The following is a 17,433-nucleotide window of genomic DNA, read 5'->3' as shown; positions in this document are numbered from 1 at the left end:
TCCTCCTACTTTGGTCAAATGTTGGGGACAGGGGCGTAACAAGGCTGGAGTGGGCCCAGAGACAAAATTTTAAAATGGGCCCCTCGCTGATACACACACATACACACACACTTGCCTCGGGGGGGGCCCTTGAGGCATGGGGGCCCCCAGGCAGCTGCCTCCCCTTGCCTAATAGTAGTTACGCCCCTGGTTGGGGACAGAGCCTGGGTAGGGGTGCTCATCCTGCAAAGCTGCTGCCTTGCACACAGTCATTTTCCCTGCCTCCTACCCTGATTTTTGCAAACATGCAACCAGAAATCATGAGTCTGCCGAGCTCTCAGGCTGAGTTCTCCTCCTGCCCTGCCAGCGTTCATGTGAACAAGCCGTCATGACTGAAATGCACCTCAAAGAAGAAATGAACCCTTATAAGAACATAAGGACAGCCCTGCTGGATCAGGCACAAGGTCCATCTAGTCCAGCATCCTGTTTCATGCAGTGGCCCACCAGATGCCTCTCGGGAGCCCACAGGCAAGAGGTATACGCATGCCCTCTGCTGTTGCTCCCCTGCAACTGGTATTGACAGGCATTGTGCCTCTGAGGCAGGAGATGGCCCACAGCAGTAGCCATTGATAGACCTGTCCACCATGGATCTGTCTAAGCCCCCTTTAAAGCCATCCAAGCTGGTGGCCATCACCCTTCTGGAATTTTTTATTATTGTGCTGTTGACAAGAGGACAAATAGGTGCTTATAGTTACACTGAGCAAAGAAGAAGAAAAAGGAATCCTCTGGCGAGGTAACAGTAATATCAGGGGCTCTTTTCTGAAGACTCCTTGAAGTACATTTTCAACTATGCTATATAGAGGACATTTTGCTCTGCTTAGAGGTCTGCTGAGTACTCGCCTCCCTTCTTCAGTCCTCCTGTAAAATGCTAGAAAGATTTAAGAAGTTAGATCCAACATTTTCCTCTCACATTTGATAATATTTTTTGAATGTGTATGGGCATTAATATTCATCAGTCAGCCTTTGAAGAACGTGAGAGCTTTACCCTTCTCATAGAAATATAGGCATATACGTGTGTACTAAATGCAGTGGCATCTTGGTGGGTAGTGTGCAAGATTTCCTCAGGCACCAGAAGACTGTGATGGGAGCAGGGGATTGTTGCAGCCAGCATCATGAACGTTGTAAGGTTGCTGATTGAACAGTTGGCTTCAGCACAGCTACAACTTCATCAGGGGCAACTGTCAACTCAGCAACCATGTCCTGCGGCACCTCCAACTCTGCCTGCTCCTAGCACTTAAAGATAAGGCCGGAATGTTTTCTCCTCTCCTTAACTGCTTTACAGTGGCTAGTAGTGGTTTCACCTCACCAGCTGCCGTTGAGTCAATATTGATCTGAACCTTTTGTGAACTGTCCAGCCAAATAGCCAAATGTTCAGTATTACTGTCTGTATCTACTGTCATTGTGTGTACTTTGTGTTGCATGCTAAACAGTAAACTTTAGAATACCATAATAATACAAAAAGGATCTGCTGTGAGTGTCCTAGAGTTAGAGATGTATTGTCCATGTAGATCTGTAGACATAACATGTTGTAAAGGAAGGTGGCTTCCTATCGTGTTGACTAATCAACTAAAGCTAATAAATATTCATAGTTGCTGTCTATAAAAATATGTGTGCTATTTCTGAGTGGACTTATCTTTTTGGGAGCCCACCATCTTTGAACAAAATAAAATTACACCTCTGACATGCCATCAACAAACATGAGAATAGAGATAAGGACCTACTAAATTTCATGTCTGTTCTTGAGTTGTCATTCTATGTGACGTTGTGTGTCGTGTCATTTCGATACCATGTGTGTCTCTAGGGTCTGCCAGGCTTCCCCACAGTTGCTGCTCTACACAGTAATCAGATCCTCACCGTCAAGGTTTGTGGCTGACATGTACCAGCGAGCCAGTCTTTCTGTATCAGCATAAGAGTGCCATGAATGGTTATCAGAAGCTGGTTGGTCCTTTCTATATATGATGGGCCCAATTCTTGTCTCAGTTACTCCCTGCTTCAGTGCTGTTGCATTTTACTAGCATCAATGAAATTATTCTGAATATAGGGAGATGGACATACATTTGAATGATTCAAGAAATAAGCAGAAATAATGAAAGCTATCTCTGAAGTGGCTAACTCAGAATGCTACTTCAATGGAACCGGTTTTCATGGCACAATATGCTGTTTGGGGAGTCTGGCTACAAGCTGAACTGGTGCTTTGTCTCTGGAATCTTTGCTCATGAAGCAGAATAGAGGATGCAAATTGTTCACTGTAGATCTTCAGGATAATGAAGACATTAAAAGTCCCAGCTCCAAAAGCCGTTTAAACTCGTGTTACCTTCAATTTCATAAGGTGACAATGTAGTGAAGATTCTATCTCCAATAGGCCTATGTGGTAATTCCTTTTAAACAAGGCATAGATTCTTTGGACAGACACAAGCACCAGTTGGTTATTATACTAGCTATTGCAATGCTAATGTATATATTTCTATTTCTTTCTTGGGGCCTTCTGATGTCTATTCTTCAACTCTTTCATCTCTGAACTTCAACTTTTGACCTCACCTGCCTGATCAGATGGTGTTTCCTAAAATCAATCATGGGTTTCTCTCTGCTGATCAGCAGCTCATTAAACGCCGCCTCATTAAGGTAGTGCTTAATCTCTCTCTGCACCTTTTGCCATGCTCTTGCTTGCAGCTGATTACTGAATTGTAAATACGTCTGAGCAACATTAGTTGTTAATGAAACTGATTTTTGTTTTTAGAAAAAGCAAGAAGAAACTGCATGGATCTCCACTATAAGCCTCATAATTAATTTTATCAACTGTTTAACAATAACCTTTTACTGGAAACTGGGCAAATTTTAGAAATTTTGGAGTGAATGTGATTTAATGGTTCATTACCCAACACGATTAAATTATTGCAAAATTGATATATTGAAGCTGTAAATGTTGTTTCTCAAGTGTTGCTATAAAATGGCTGCTAAAAAAGATTAAATATTATTGCTGTTAATTTATAACATAGAAAGTACTGTGCAGCTTTTCAGCAAGGCAGATATATTTCAATGCCCGCTTAGAACACAGTAGGTGCTTGCTGGTTAGGTCTCATGAACCACTCTTGTAAGCTGTCATAAAGGTTTTACAACCTCCACATAAGTCTAATCACTCAGCCTTCAATGTGAACATGACAACCACGTTGGAAAAAAATTACTGCAGAAATGCACTGGTGGGATTTTGCAAGTTTGTGTTAAACATTTCTGTGTGTTCTTCTGGAGCAGAAATCAGGTTACACAAGCTGAGATCACAGTAGCTGGTGTCAGTGGCTGACATCCTAACAAAGTACATTGTAATGAAGAACTGGGGAGATGTGATGGACCCGCGTGCAACTTCCCAGTCCTTCTACATGTACACTGTTGCACAAGTGGGCAAAATATCCCAGCTCTGCCCACACTGTGGAAGCACTCTGGAAGAGAAGAAACATGTTGTTGACACACGTGTGTTTAGACAAATTCATGGAGGACATGCCTATCAATGGCTACTAGGCCTGATGGCTATAGGTTATCTTCAGGCTCAGAGGCAGGATGCCTCTGAATACCAGTTACAGGGGAGCAACAGCAGAAGAGAGGGCATGCCTTCATCTCCTGCTTGTGGGTTTCCCAGAGGCATCTGTTGGGCCACTGTGGGAAAGAGGATGCTGGACTTGAACCAGCAAGGCTATCCTTATGTTTCTATGCTTCCTCTCTTCCAGAGTGTGGGCAAAGTAGGGATGCAACAGTGTATATATAAAGGAACTCGGGAAAATTCCACTTGAACTCCATTGTGTCCCCGAAGCCACTCATTACACACACACGCTTCATTAGTCAGGATGTTAACCAGGGTACAAAGGGGCATATTACCAGCGTGGTGTAGTGATTAGAGTGCTGGACTAGGACCAGGGAGACCCGAGTTAAAAATCCCCATTCAGCCATGAAACTAGCTGGGTGACTCTGGGCCAGTCACTTCTCTCTCAGCCTAACCTACTTCACAGGGTTGTTGTGAAAGAGAAACTCAAGTATGTAGTATACCGCTCTGGGCTCCTTGGAGGAAGAGCGGGATATAAATGTAATAATAATAATAATAACAACAAAAACAACAACAGAAATCACCATCAGCCAATTACAAAAAGCAGCTTTACTGGGAACAGCCTATATTTTGCAACGATATCTATAACAACAGCAACAACATTGATAATAAAATTCAGCCATCCCAGGTCCTTGGCAAGGACTCGATGTCTGGATAAAACAAACCAGTCAATAACACCTGTCTGACTGTGTAAACAAGAAATAATAATACTTCATATTAGATTGTGAAACATATGCACAATTCTATCCTGGATTTATTAGCTTTCTGGTGCTTTCATGGGCTCGTTTCATGAGCCTGTTTTCATGGGCTGAATCCTATAATTGGATGAAATCACTCAGGCACAGCCCTGGTCAAGATGGCTGACATGTTTAGCTTCCAAAGCATCTTCAAAGGCAGCCCTTTGTAAAGCGCATTGCAGTTTTTAACACTGTGCTAAATTTTAAATTACTTTAATGTCTTAATGTTTTAATTTTGTTTTAATTTGTATTGTTTTATTGTAAACCACCCAGAGACATAAGTTTTGGGTGGTATATAAATATGTGAAATAAAAATAAAAATATAAAGATAAATCAAAACAGGAAATTTTAAAAGCATGGATAACTGAGGCCAGCTGATAGCAGCAGCTACAGCCAGCACACTAGTCTAGCTTCATGATGATCTTCGACACTGTCACCATCTGAGAATCCAACAGCAATGCAAATAATTTGGCAATGGAAGCAATCCATCCCCTCCCCCCACCATGCAAGTGATTGACTACACCAAACATCTTGATCTGTGATAAACATAGCTGGATCAATAAACATTTCACAAATATTTTTGAGCTGTTTTGGCCCATTGGACTCATTCTCTGAATACTGCGGGGGAGGGTGGAGTTTTGTGCAACTGAGAACTGCCTGCTAAGATTAGATCTGAAAGCTGTCTATTAATGCTAATTTTATTGACTGATGTTCAGGGTGACCAAGGACAAGCTGGACCCCCTGGGCCTCCTGGGCCTCCAGGTCCAAGGGGTCCTCCTGGAGATACTGGCAAAGATGGCCCCCGAGGAATGCCTGGTGTACCGGTGAGTCAGCCATCAGCATTTATTAGCATCATAGCCTTAGAAAGGATTTGCTTAGTTGGGAAACATTAATTATCTGATGTTATCAATGTAAAAAAGAATGCATATTAGGAATGCATAAGGCATCATGAGTAATTAAAGAAAACTACATCATGAGTAATTAAAGAAAAGACTCCTGGCCTTCTGTCTTCAGCACAGATTTTCCTTTGCCAAAGGTTTTGGATAATTATTTGACATTCACATTTGAAAATTCTGAACAATTGCTTTGCAGTCATGGCAAAAAAAACACACCACACTGCTTTTTTTGTAGAGCCCCTGGTTTTAATCGCATTTTAAAATGTGCATTTCTTTGTTTTTATTTCTACTTTGCCAAAGATACTTAACACTGTTATATCAAAATATGAAAATATGTTGGACAATACAATATGCAAAACATAATTCTATTAGATGTTACAATTTTTATCTTGTTTTCTTAAAATGGCCTAGCATATTGTCTTACTGGGGCTTAATGGGGTAAGATGCCTAGAAAGGTTACAATTGCCTGCAAAAGAAAATAGGCTTCACTTGGTCTATTTTCAAAATGGGCATGCATTTTTCTAGAGGACCACAACTGGACTGAAATCCAGCACTTTGTAATGCCCCATACGTGCTTGCAAGCCATTTGATGTACTTCTTAATCTGTTTGTTTAAAAGTAAAATTGTGCTATAGCACAGAGAAACAAAATAGCGAACATCATTAGTAGCTGAACAAAAAGGAAAGCAGAGATGCTGCTCCCTAATGTTCTGTACGAAAGTGCAGAAAAGCGCTGGAGGGGCGGCAGGGGTTGGAAGCTAGTTTTCTTTTGATCTTCAAGGCTGGCTGGAAGGACTTAGCCATAAAGTTCCTCATGAAATAAACAAAACTGACTTCAACTGTGTGAACAACAGAAACTTCAAGTCTTTAGAAACATACACACACCACTTTTACTGAGTATGCACTATGGTCTACTACTTAATGGAGAGTTTGTCTGTTTTTCCTGTGACAACCAGAGGATTAGGAACTTGATCCTTAAGATTGACCCATTACAATGCATGTCTTATTTCAACACTGCCAAATGTGCAGCACTTGCATCCCAGTCCCATGTCCATGGGCATCAGTGGCCACCAATGTTAATACAATAAAAATATAGAAATATATAACAGGTGATCTTCAAACAGTCACATATTTCTCAGAACATATTTCACTGAAATATAATAAAAGGTCATTTGAAATGTAAGAATATAAGAATCCTGTTGGATCGGAGCAGTTCCATGTCATCTAGCATCCCATAGAGGCCAGCCAGATGCCTCCAGAAGCATCTTTTAAAGCAAAATAATCTAGTGACCATCTCCACATCCTGCACTAGTGAATTCCAAAGTCTACTAAGACAAGGAGTGAATGTAAATAATTATACTAATGCTGATGACATTTTGTTTTTAAGGGAGAACCAGGAAAGCCGGGTGAACAAGGCTTGCTGGTAGGTACTTATTTCTTCAAGCAAACAGAGACAAGAAGTCTTACATTTTAATTTTCCCATTCATCTTCTTATGCTGCAAGATATACGAAGTTCCACTTGTGTGGCCCATGAGAGTTACAGGCGGAATCAATTGTCAAAATCAATGAGGAAGGCGACAGAGCTTTCTGTTCCTGTATACTTAATAAAAAGTTTAAAAATTGTCTTCTATAGCCAACAAACAGAAGGGAAACATGGAGCTTGCAGACTCTCCAACAGTTTGGAAAGCTTTTATTTTATTTAGACTATCATATAATGTACACTTATGGTTAGAAAAGCAATGCTTTAGAAATATATTGCATATGGCCACCTTGAGTCCCTTGGAGGGAAGGCAGGATAAAAATATCATAAATAAATAATACAGAATTTATCTTCAGAATTGTAATGCAGATTCTCTTGCTTAGTCCAGTACAAGTTGTGTGTGTAGAGCTTCACATTTGTACTTGGGACTGTTATTTATATTTGCATTATATTTCCCCCCGATTATTGTTTGTTAAAGATCTGTTCTGCTATTTGGTCAGGACTGTAAGACCATAAAACATAGTGGCCATGTACCTGTTAGAGGTTGTTGATTTTTACCCACAATAGGTAAAACAGCAGAGCACTAAGGAATGAGCACACACTCCAGTTACAGAATAGGTAGCAGAGGATGATTTGGATATTGCAGCTATTTAGAGAAAACACATGGAGATCCTTGTATGACTAAACACTAAACATTTATTGGTTAAATACACTTAGATAGGAAAGACCTATATCTAATCTAAAGGACTACATAGTGGATAGGTAAGGAGAGAGAGAGATGTTTCCATCTGCTCTCTAGGAGGAAAGGAAGGATTGTGACTCAGGACAGGAAGTGCTGCAGAGTCAGTTCAGGGGTCATAGTGTAGGGACAGATAGGGAGACCCTTACTCACTGTCTCTACTCCCAATGCCCCTAGTGGTAATTAGGACAGTTGGTGCAAAAGGTCGATGCACTGGAAGTTCATCTCCAACAGTACCGAGTCAGACCATTGGTCCATCTAGCTCAGTAGTATCTACCCATACTGACAGCCGCTTCTCCAAGGTTGCAGCAGACAGGAATCTCTCTCAACCCTATCTTGGAGATGTCAGGGAAGAAATTTGGAACCTCAGATGCTCTTCCCAGAGTTGCCCCTTCCCCTAAGGGAAATATCTTACAGTGCTCACATGTAGTCTCCCATGCAACTAGGGTAGACCCTGCTTAGTAAAGGGGACAATTCATGCTTGCTACCACAAGACCAGCTCTCCCCTTACCAACAAGATGTAGCTGTTGGTAAATCTGTTAGGTTTACTGAAAAATTAAAAGGGTGGTCATTCACACGTTATACCCTTGCAGTTTGGACATTGCAGGTCTGACATTGATAGGAAGCTTAGCTGTATTTCTTACAGCCTTTCACCTTGGCAGAAACATGGTGAAATACAGCACCAGAATAACCAAACCTGTCATGGAACATAAATATAACAACAAATTCTGTATATAGTCTTCTCTTGTATTCCTTTTACATGATAGACGTTTTCCATGTCCCTTGCTCAAAAGTGCAGAATATTCATGGAGCAAGGATGAAAAAACAAGTAAGGTACATTCAGCCATTTAGCTATCCAGTTCTCTGATCTGGTATATTAATAGCTATAATTCCATTGTTCTCTCTGGGAGCCTGATGAAAGCTGGAATAGGAGAGAAAGTCAGACATAGATCATGAGAAGCTCATCTGCAAAGGCTCCACATGGCTCGGAGTGCCAAGCCTCCCCTATACCCACTGCCATGGGATAAATCCCTCAAAGGAGAAGGGCTGCTGTTTGGCTGAACTCAATGAGGTGGAAGTTCACAGGGTAAGGAGCACTTGTCAGTATGAATAAATTGTGAAATGTATTTTTGAGGGAGGTTTTAATTACAATTGGCATATCCCAGCACAAATGCTGGAGGCAGCCACTTTGCTATAAAAAAGGTGATATAGTGGATGAATCAAATAACACAAGAGCTCAGCAAAAAAGAAAGAAAGAAAGAGTAAACAATCTAGTAAACTGTTAAGTCAAAGTAAAATTATTCCTCATCAACAGGGGCTAGCTTGATGTTGCTGGGAACTCACATTTAAAGCTCCTTTTAGCTCATTCATTGAAACTTTAAATTCCATAAGCAACAATTGCTCATGTGCATGAGAATGCCCATTTTAGCAAAAATCATGCATGGGTGAAAAATCCTACCTTCTCCCTACTCCTAATCCATGTATAACCATTTTCCTGCAATCAAAAAGGTTGTAAAAGTGTATTCTTTCCCAAACTTTAATCACTTGTGTTGGCCTGGTTCAGATTATACTGAGTACTGACTGGTCCATTCATTAAGGTGATGGGCCCATACAGGGGCGTAACAAGTCTGGAATGGGCCCAGAGACAAAATTTTAAAATGGGCCCCTCGCTGATACACACACACACACACACACACACCCCACAATATATAGTCATGTGACTTGCCTCTGGGGGGCCCCTCAAGGCGTGGGGGCCCTCAGGCAGCCGCCTCCCCTTGCCTAATAGTAGTTACGCCCCTGGGCCCATAGCTCAGTGGTAGAGCATCTTCTTTGTGTACAGAAGGTCCCAGGTTCAACCCCTGGCTTCTCCAGGTAGGGCTGAGAAGACTCCTGCCTGAGTCTTGGAGAAACATCTTCCAGTCAGTGTAGCCAATACTGAGCTAGATAGACCAATGGTCTGACTCAGTATATGGTCGCTTCCCATGTTCCTATTTGAGCAAACTGTCTCTCAACCAAACACCAGCTGGCACAATTAGATGATGGTGGAACAGTGTGACCGATGTGGGGGAAGCTGTGTGTACCCGCACTCCTTCTGCATGTCATTAGGATGAACCAGTTGCAGTATTGTCTAAGTTGCTCATTGTGGGTATAACAGCCATTTTATAACAGCCTGAGCCATTTTTGGAAGGGCAGTATATAAATCGAACAAACAAACAAACAGGGTGGATAAAACACATTAAAGAATAGAAGCTTCCATAAACCAGATATTTTCAAGGTATGGAGAAGTTAATTAAAGTTGTACCATCGAGTAGGTGTCGACTCCTGGCAACCACAGAGCCAGGTGGTTTTCTTTGGTAGAATACAGGAGGGGTTTAACATTATCATCTCCTGTGCAGTGTGAGATGATGCCTTTCAGCATCTTCCTATATTGCTGCTGCCCGATATAGGTGTTTCCCATAGTCTGGGAAACATACCAGTGAGGATTCAAACCGGTAGCCTTCTGCTTGTTAGTCAAGCATTTCCCTGCTGTGCATCTTCTAATAACTGTGATTACTGCATTTCGTTTGAAGTTCTCTCTCCTGTATTCTACCAAAGAAAAGCACAGGGCTCTGTGGGCACCAGGAGTTGAAATTGACTTGATAGCACACTTTACCTTTACTAGGAAATACTGAAGATATGGGAACCTTCTCTCACTTCAGACTTGTAGGTGGGAAGTACCACTTTTGAATGTCCTATTGCCATGTATAAAATACCCTGAAAATAGAAAACTAGCACATCAGGGAGAAAGGTTCTGGCCTAGATTTCTAGAAAAGTGCTAGTTTTCTTCTTGGAGTTTTTTTTAATAATAGGGGACAGTCCAATATACCATCTCATTCTGGTGCATTTATGCACATGTTTCTGTGTTCAAAAAGAGCAGCTGATACAGCAAGCAGTTTTACTTCCTGGGATAGAGTAATCCCATTGATGATTCCTGAACTGAGCTCTTTAAAAAAAAAAACCAAACAGTTTGAATCTCAGTATGCTATTTTGTATTATGAAAATGTTGCCAAATTTTGTCATTAGTCGAATATATAATATGGAAAACACAAACTGGGTTTTACCAAGAATTAGGAGAAGAAATGCTCTTCAACAAGTGACAGATTTGCTAGAAGAAGCAGAGGTGGGGCTGAATGTGGAAGAGTAACATGGATGGAATCAAAATTGTGTAGCCTCTTAACACTAAAGACAAGAGAAAAGTACCCACTGTGGGTTTCTATCAGACAGTTTCACTTTTCCTTGATGTGCAAAACATCAGCTTATTTTGGCCTCATATAGAAAAGTGTGCACAATGAGGCATTTTTAATTGGTCGTTTAAACTTAAATTGGCTGCATTATGATGCTAATTGAATTGTTCTCCCTTTTCAGGGACCTCAGGGGCCTCCAGGACAAAAGGTATAGTATAAACAATGCTGTGAAAGTGATCCTACTTTCTAGTGCCAAATTGCAAGCTGTAGGAATGAAGGGAATTAGCTACTGTATACCACATTGAAACAGTTAGTTTAGTCTGTGAGCTCTGTTTTCCCAAAATACAGCCACATAATGTGAGATGTAAGATTCCTAAATTACACCCTTCCCACTCCATTATAGGGAACTCAAGCAGTGCCAAGCAAGACTGTTTTCAATCCATCTGCTAAACTTGCAGGTTAAAAGGTTACTATAATTTTCTTACTTGAATACTGGTAGAATGATGAAACCAAACTTAAAACATTGTGGGAAGTGCGGCTAGAGTTTCAAATGGAGGACATCATTCTTATCCAAGTAGATCGCTGCCATATGACCAAAAAAAAAAAAAAAGACCAAGAGAAACAAAGGATTCTAGGTGTTGCTGATAAACGGTGTTTGGTGGCTGGCTAGTGTCTTCCTATTTCTATAGAAACCTGAGCACTTACTTCCTGTGAATGCTTCCAATATTACTTACACTCATCAGGGTTGATGGCTAAAGCTTGATAGAGTGAACCCACGATTTATGAACTACAGCGTTAGACCATTATTGTAATACCAACAATAAAAATGGTTTAAATGGTTATTCACCAGTGATTAAGCAACACACCATCATCAAAACGTTGGTGGGGAGATAAAAAAGTTTTTAAAACTAATATGTTATTGTTGTTAAACACAGTATTCAGAAGAAACTGAAGGCAGCTGAGAAAGAAACATTAGTTGCATCACATATGGGAAAGACATTCATCTTCCAACTTTCCAAGTCATAGGCAAAGCTTTCTTTTCAAAAGCCATCATCCTTACAAAATAAAAGAATACTGATATGTGAAATTGCAATGAATATTTGCATTTGGCGATCAGTGTGTCCATTGGTGGAGTGCAGACTGCTCTCGTCTACTTATTGCCACTTTAGAACTCTATCAACAGGCAAGGGAAACAGATTGCTGGAAATCCCATTTTGTAAACATGCTTAATTTTTGTATTTTGACATACTTAATCCTGGAAGAAAGCTAGAAGACAGTCACGTGGTGTATGAGAAACAGCTATACATTTAAACATGAAATCCCACACTTTAAATTTAGTTTCCTACAAGTATTTCTTCTTGTACTGTATTTACCTGAATCCAAGGTTTATTTCCATGCTTTTTAATTTTAGAAATCAAGAGATTGTCTTAAATTCAGAGTCCTGTTCCTTTTGAGTAAATGCAAGTATAACCAGTACTTAACTTTTTTTAAGGGGGTCATCTTAAACTCAAAGTTGTCTTTGATTCAGGTAAATACAGTATTATATGTACAGAACAGCAAGAAAGTGTCAAAATATTCACAGATACTCTCATTCATTGTTGGTATTCATAGCCTTATCTCCAGCAACAACAGCACTAATTCAGAATATACCACCAAATCTGCATCAGTGCCTTTGTGGTTCTTGGGAAGCTTCACCCCAACATGGCTAAGATATTAATTTAGGGTTTCTAATTTAGAAGCCCTTGATCTACTGAGGATTCTGGCTGTGTTTTCCTTTTATGATAGCATTTCATGGATAATGCTGGAGAAGTCTTTTTGTTTTGACAATGTTCTTCACAAAATGTGTGAGAGAGACACAGAATATGAAAAGATTCAAGCTCTCTTTAGATGTTCCTAAAAGGGGACACTGTACTTGCACTAGGCATGTGCAGAACCGGTTTTATCACTAACTGAACCACCGTAAACCGGGCCAGTTAGAGTGATTCGATCGTGAACCGCTTCAAACCAGTTTGAGCTGGTTCGTCAAACTGACCAGCCCAGCCAATTTGTTCGACTGAACTTGTTCTCATACCTGTGATTCGGTCCGAATTTGGTTTGAATTTGGATTAAACTGCACCAAACGATACGTGCACACCCCTAACTTTCACAGTGTCCCGAGAGAGCACCCAGAAGTCCTGCCCTCATGCTGATGTACTGCGGCCTTATGCCATCAGTCTCCACGCTTACAGTGTTTGAGGATGCAAGTGCCATAAATGTAATGGAGCTTGTTTCCATGATCGGAAGCCTGGGATCGATTACAGAAACAAGCTCCTTCATACCTAAGGCATTTGGCTCTTCAGACAAACTTTTTTCATGTTTAGAGCATGGTGGTGTGAGGCTTCTCAGTGCATTAGTGCTAGGGCAGGGTTTACCGGTATGCTTTCGGGACTCTGAATGTGAGCATAGTATCCCTTTGGGGGAATATCTGAAGAGAGATTCAGTCTGTCTTTTAATCAGCATAATATCTATTTCAAGATTAAACTGGAATAGTTAGTTGCCTGAAAAGGATCCTGAAGGAGACACAATAACTACTAAAGGGCTTTACGAAGCTAGTTACCAGTGGTACCTTAGGTTCCAATAATCCCTTTTGACTAGCAGCAACATAATTATCATACAGTCACATTCCCCAATGACTTTTATACTCCATGCTTATCTTTCAGTAGGCTAAAGCCTGCTAGCTGAAGATAAAACAGAGAACACAAGATGGTGTTTCCTTTAGTCTTGTGGAAGAGAGTTCCAGCTGCTAGGACTTTCTAGCACATTTGCAACAAACCCAGGCTGATGAAGTGTGTTCTTTCTCTGACCACTTTTCCATCTGTTTCTCTTTTGGCTATAAGTAGTACGCCTTTTGAACAGATGTTGAGTCACATTTGGTACAATCTGAGGAATTGTTTAGAAATGAAAGATAAATTGGGAGTTTTGATTTATTTTTTTCTCCAAAATGTACTGGCGTGCTGGTGCATTCTGCACGGCTGTTTTCTTCCCATCTCAAGCTGTCATTGAAAATGCATCAAGGCCAACACACGAGTTATTCCACAAATGTGAGACATCCAGCTGTACTTTGAAATTATGCTACAGGCTTAAAAAACAACAACCCTAAAACCCTTTCAGTGCCAAATCTGATTCCTAAGCTTTTTAAAATGTTGATTCAAGCGACTGAAATTGAAGCCATTTTAAAATACTGATACATTTAGGCAATTATTAGTGAAATTATTTCAATTCAGGCCTCCTCCAAGGCATTAAAGATTCACAAGTGTGTAGAGGTGGATCATACTAATTTTGTTCATATAATTGCAAGTGCTAGATGTTATTTTTCAAAATATGTATTATGAAATGGGTAGTTTTAATTTTCAGTGGTCTATAGTAGAAACTGCTGTGGATATAGAAGCACGTGTGTATGTGTGAGTGTGAGTGTGTGTGTGCATTTGTGTGCACGCACACACACACACATTCATCCACAAGATATATATAAATAGCATTCAGCTGATTGAATCTGCTGGATTGATAACTCAGTGTTAGGAAATTTAGACAATCTTAGAATAAGTTGAAAACCATGAGCATCTCAACTTCTAACGTTTCAAAAAAGTTCTAGCACAAAAGTTCTAGGCTTTAAAATGTGGCAGTGAATCATATGTACTATTTTAAAGTAAAATAATTGGAAAATAACATGTCATATTTTGTTGGAGGTTTCTTAATTTGTTTCTGATTGTTTTAAATTTTTGTGTTTGTTTACCATTCTGACTGTTTTACGAGAAATATACATATTTTTATAAGTAAAAATAAGCAAATATTTTAGTAGTGTGGCATATTAGCTTGGCTGGCACCTCCAACACCTCAGTGGGTGGATCAAGTTCCACAATTATAAGAATTTCTGAAATGAAAACACTACATTTACAATGCAATGTTTCATGATATGCTTGGCCTTTCTTGCTAAACCCAAGTATGTGGTTCCCTGCAGGGCTTACTTGGTGCACCTGGTGTTCCAGGAATGGATGGTCAACAGGTGAGTTCAACACAAAGTTTTCTGCTCTGTGTTTTTGTTGCAATCAAAATATTGTTTGTACGAATCCAATTGAGTTATCAATGTTTCTACTGGGGGGTGGGGTCAAGTTGGTATTTTACGCAATAAAGCAAACATTTGCCTTGGCCAGTCAGTATTTTAGATATGAAAATGCCAAGAATAAATATTGTGGCGCTAAAATCAGTAAGCAATATGAAACAATAATGGCCACACTCCAGCTCACTGTCACATGCACATAAATCCAATTGAAATTAGAAGGTCTTAAGAATTGTAATGACACTCTGGGATGTCTGCCTTTATTGATGACAAAGAGATTACAGAGGAATCTAGTGAGATAAGAAACATATGAACAAAATAAAATTCATCCTGGGGGGAAAACTGCATACGACTGTATTTGGCAGGAAGTGAGCTAGAGACTACAGCAAAACTAAATGGAAAAAGAAATAATCTTGGCTGAGGTCACCAGTGAAATGTGTTCAGTAGTTCACGTCTTTCAGTTATGTCACCAAATTGTGTCACAGTTCACCATGACTGGCAGCCAGTAAAAGGAACCTCTTACTAAAACAGCAGGGGTGTTTCAAATCAGCGCTGAAGGCTGTTGGCAGAGATGGTTATACATAATATGTCTGGCCTACTGCTAGACAATACTGTGAGACTGTTGTTCTCATGGACATTAATGTGTATATAAAACTCTTTTTTTAAAAAGCTGAGGAATGCCATAATATAATTGAGTCACTGTGCTTATGTGAGGGCATAACATTGCAGGCAATAGTGTCATTACCAAAATAAATAAAATGTCACGCTAAAAATATTAAGAGTGGCTGAATTGTTTTAAAGTGCAGCCTGTAGTATTATAATTTGCAGTTGCTTGTATGTTTTTCTTGACTAGTGACAGTAAATATTTGACCAGTTTATAATCTAGATGTAGTGCTCTCTCTGTGTGTGTGTGTGTGTGTGTGTGTGTGTGTGTGTGTGTGTGTGTGTGTGTGTAAAATATATTGTAGCTGGAATAGCCCGAATATTCAAGAAAGTGGGGGGTTTTCAACATAGCCTCTTCACACAATAATCTAAATTTGGGTTAGAGGTAGATAACCCAGGATTGCATGCTTGCAAATTTTCCAGGCACTGGTAGTCCAAATCTGGGTAACCCTGCTTCCAACCCTTGATCTTAACCCAGGTTAGTAAAGAATAGGAGCCTCTATATCTCAAGTCATGGATTGTGTGTCCATTCTCCCCAGGTTTTGGAGGTCCCAGCAGTCAGCCATTGTGTTTGTCAGAGAGCATTGTGGCTAGAGGGGCTGTGATCTGTGAATGTGCTGCTCTGCACTGTATGATTGCTTGCTCAAATTGGTTTGAATTGGGCCTGCCCTGCCTCTTTCCCTCTCATGGCCAGTCAGAGGGAAGCTGATGACATCAGGAGGTTTCCCTTCTCCTGGCAGCAGTGATGTAGCTGCAAATTCAGAAGTGCAGGCACTCTCTATGATGTACCAGCTCTCCATTCCTGTGCATCCTCCTTCCACTACATCACTGCCTGGCAGCATGGAGTACACTGGGGAGGCTTCTCCAGTGCTCAGAGGCTTCCCTCCCCCTCAACCCAGCTCCCAGCTACAGCAATGGAGAATGTGACTGCAGTGCTCATCTGGGAGAGGGGCTTGCAGAAATGACTGGAGGCTTTGCTCCTCTGTCTTAAATAGGGTAAGAGCCCTTCCCAGCCCCAAACCACACCCTTCTGGTCATATGTAAAAGCCCTTAGTATGAAGAAAGCAAACTTCAGGCAATCATAGATTTTTCCTAGGATTCAGGCAATCCTGGTTATCTAAAAGTATAAGCATGCATATGTATTCAGTACTTGGTTTGGGCCCCTTTTGCAGCAATTACTGCCTCAATGCGGCGTGGCATGGATGCTATCAGCCTGTGGCACTGATGAGGTATTATGGAAGACCAGGATGCTTCATTAGCGGCCTTCAGCTCTTCTGCATTGTTTGGTCTCATGTCTCTCATCCTTCTCTTGGCAATGCCCCATAGATTCTCTATGGGGTCAGGTCAGGCGAGTTTGCTGGCCAATCAAGCACAGTACACTGTATACTTTTCAGAGGTCCGATATTGTTCTATTCTACAATGCTTGTCTTATCGGTTCCATGTAATATTCTAATTTTCTGGGGTTGTGGATTTGGGGTTTTCATGAGCTGTACGCCATGATCATCACAATTATAACAAATTAAGGCTTGACTTATCTCACTTTGCATGTAATGCGTCTGTCTCATATATCAGTTTCACCTTTTAATTTGCATTACTGAAATTAATGGACTTTTGCACGATATTCTAATTTTCCGAGTTTCACCTGTATTCACAAAGGCTGACATCCAGATTAGTGCTGTACAAGTGAAATGGGAGAAGTTCCACACACATAAGAAGTTTGCAGAGCTGCGCAAAATTGTGGTACTCTACAGTTAGTGGGATACATAGAAACTGATTTGTACACCACCTAGAGATTTACATATCAGGTGGTATAAAAATATGATAAATAGATAATAAATAAAGATACATAGAAAGTTGCACAATATGTTGTGCAAAAAAATTGCACAATGTGTTACACACTACGGCTATTCCCATGGTCAATGGAAAGCGGGCTAAGGGAGCTTAGACCGCTTTCCGTGGATCGTGGGAG

The 17,433-nt window shown here is 40.5% G+C and overlaps 1 protein-coding gene across 13 annotated transcripts in view; it reads left to right on the top strand.

Annotated features, from left to right (window-relative positions):
- Nucleotides 1-17,433, top strand: part of COL25A1 (collagen type XXV alpha 1 chain) — a 487,930-nt gene that overhangs the window by 344,101 nt on the left and 126,396 nt on the right. For all 13 annotated transcript variants that reach the window (XM_053253606.1, XM_053253596.1, XM_053253599.1 and 10 more), the window contains 5 exons: nucleotides 2,590-2,661; nucleotides 5,085-5,192; nucleotides 6,650-6,685; nucleotides 10,887-10,913; nucleotides 14,703-14,747. In XM_053253606.1, the coding sequence (XP_053109581.1) occupies nucleotides 2,590-2,661; nucleotides 5,085-5,192; nucleotides 6,650-6,685; nucleotides 10,887-10,913; nucleotides 14,703-14,747 (288 nt within the window). The remainder of the gene's footprint in view (nucleotides 1-2,589; nucleotides 2,662-5,084; nucleotides 5,193-6,649; nucleotides 6,686-10,886; nucleotides 10,914-14,702; nucleotides 14,748-17,433) is intronic.

The sequence above is a fragment of the Hemicordylus capensis genome, chromosome 5 (genome assembly GCF_027244095.1).
Source record: "Hemicordylus capensis ecotype Gifberg chromosome 5, rHemCap1.1.pri, whole genome shotgun sequence".
Taxonomy (NCBI): domain Eukaryota; kingdom Metazoa; phylum Chordata; class Lepidosauria; order Squamata; family Cordylidae; genus Hemicordylus; species Hemicordylus capensis.
Note: the sequence above shows the minus strand (reverse complement) of the source record. Positions and strands in the feature narration are given on the sequence as shown.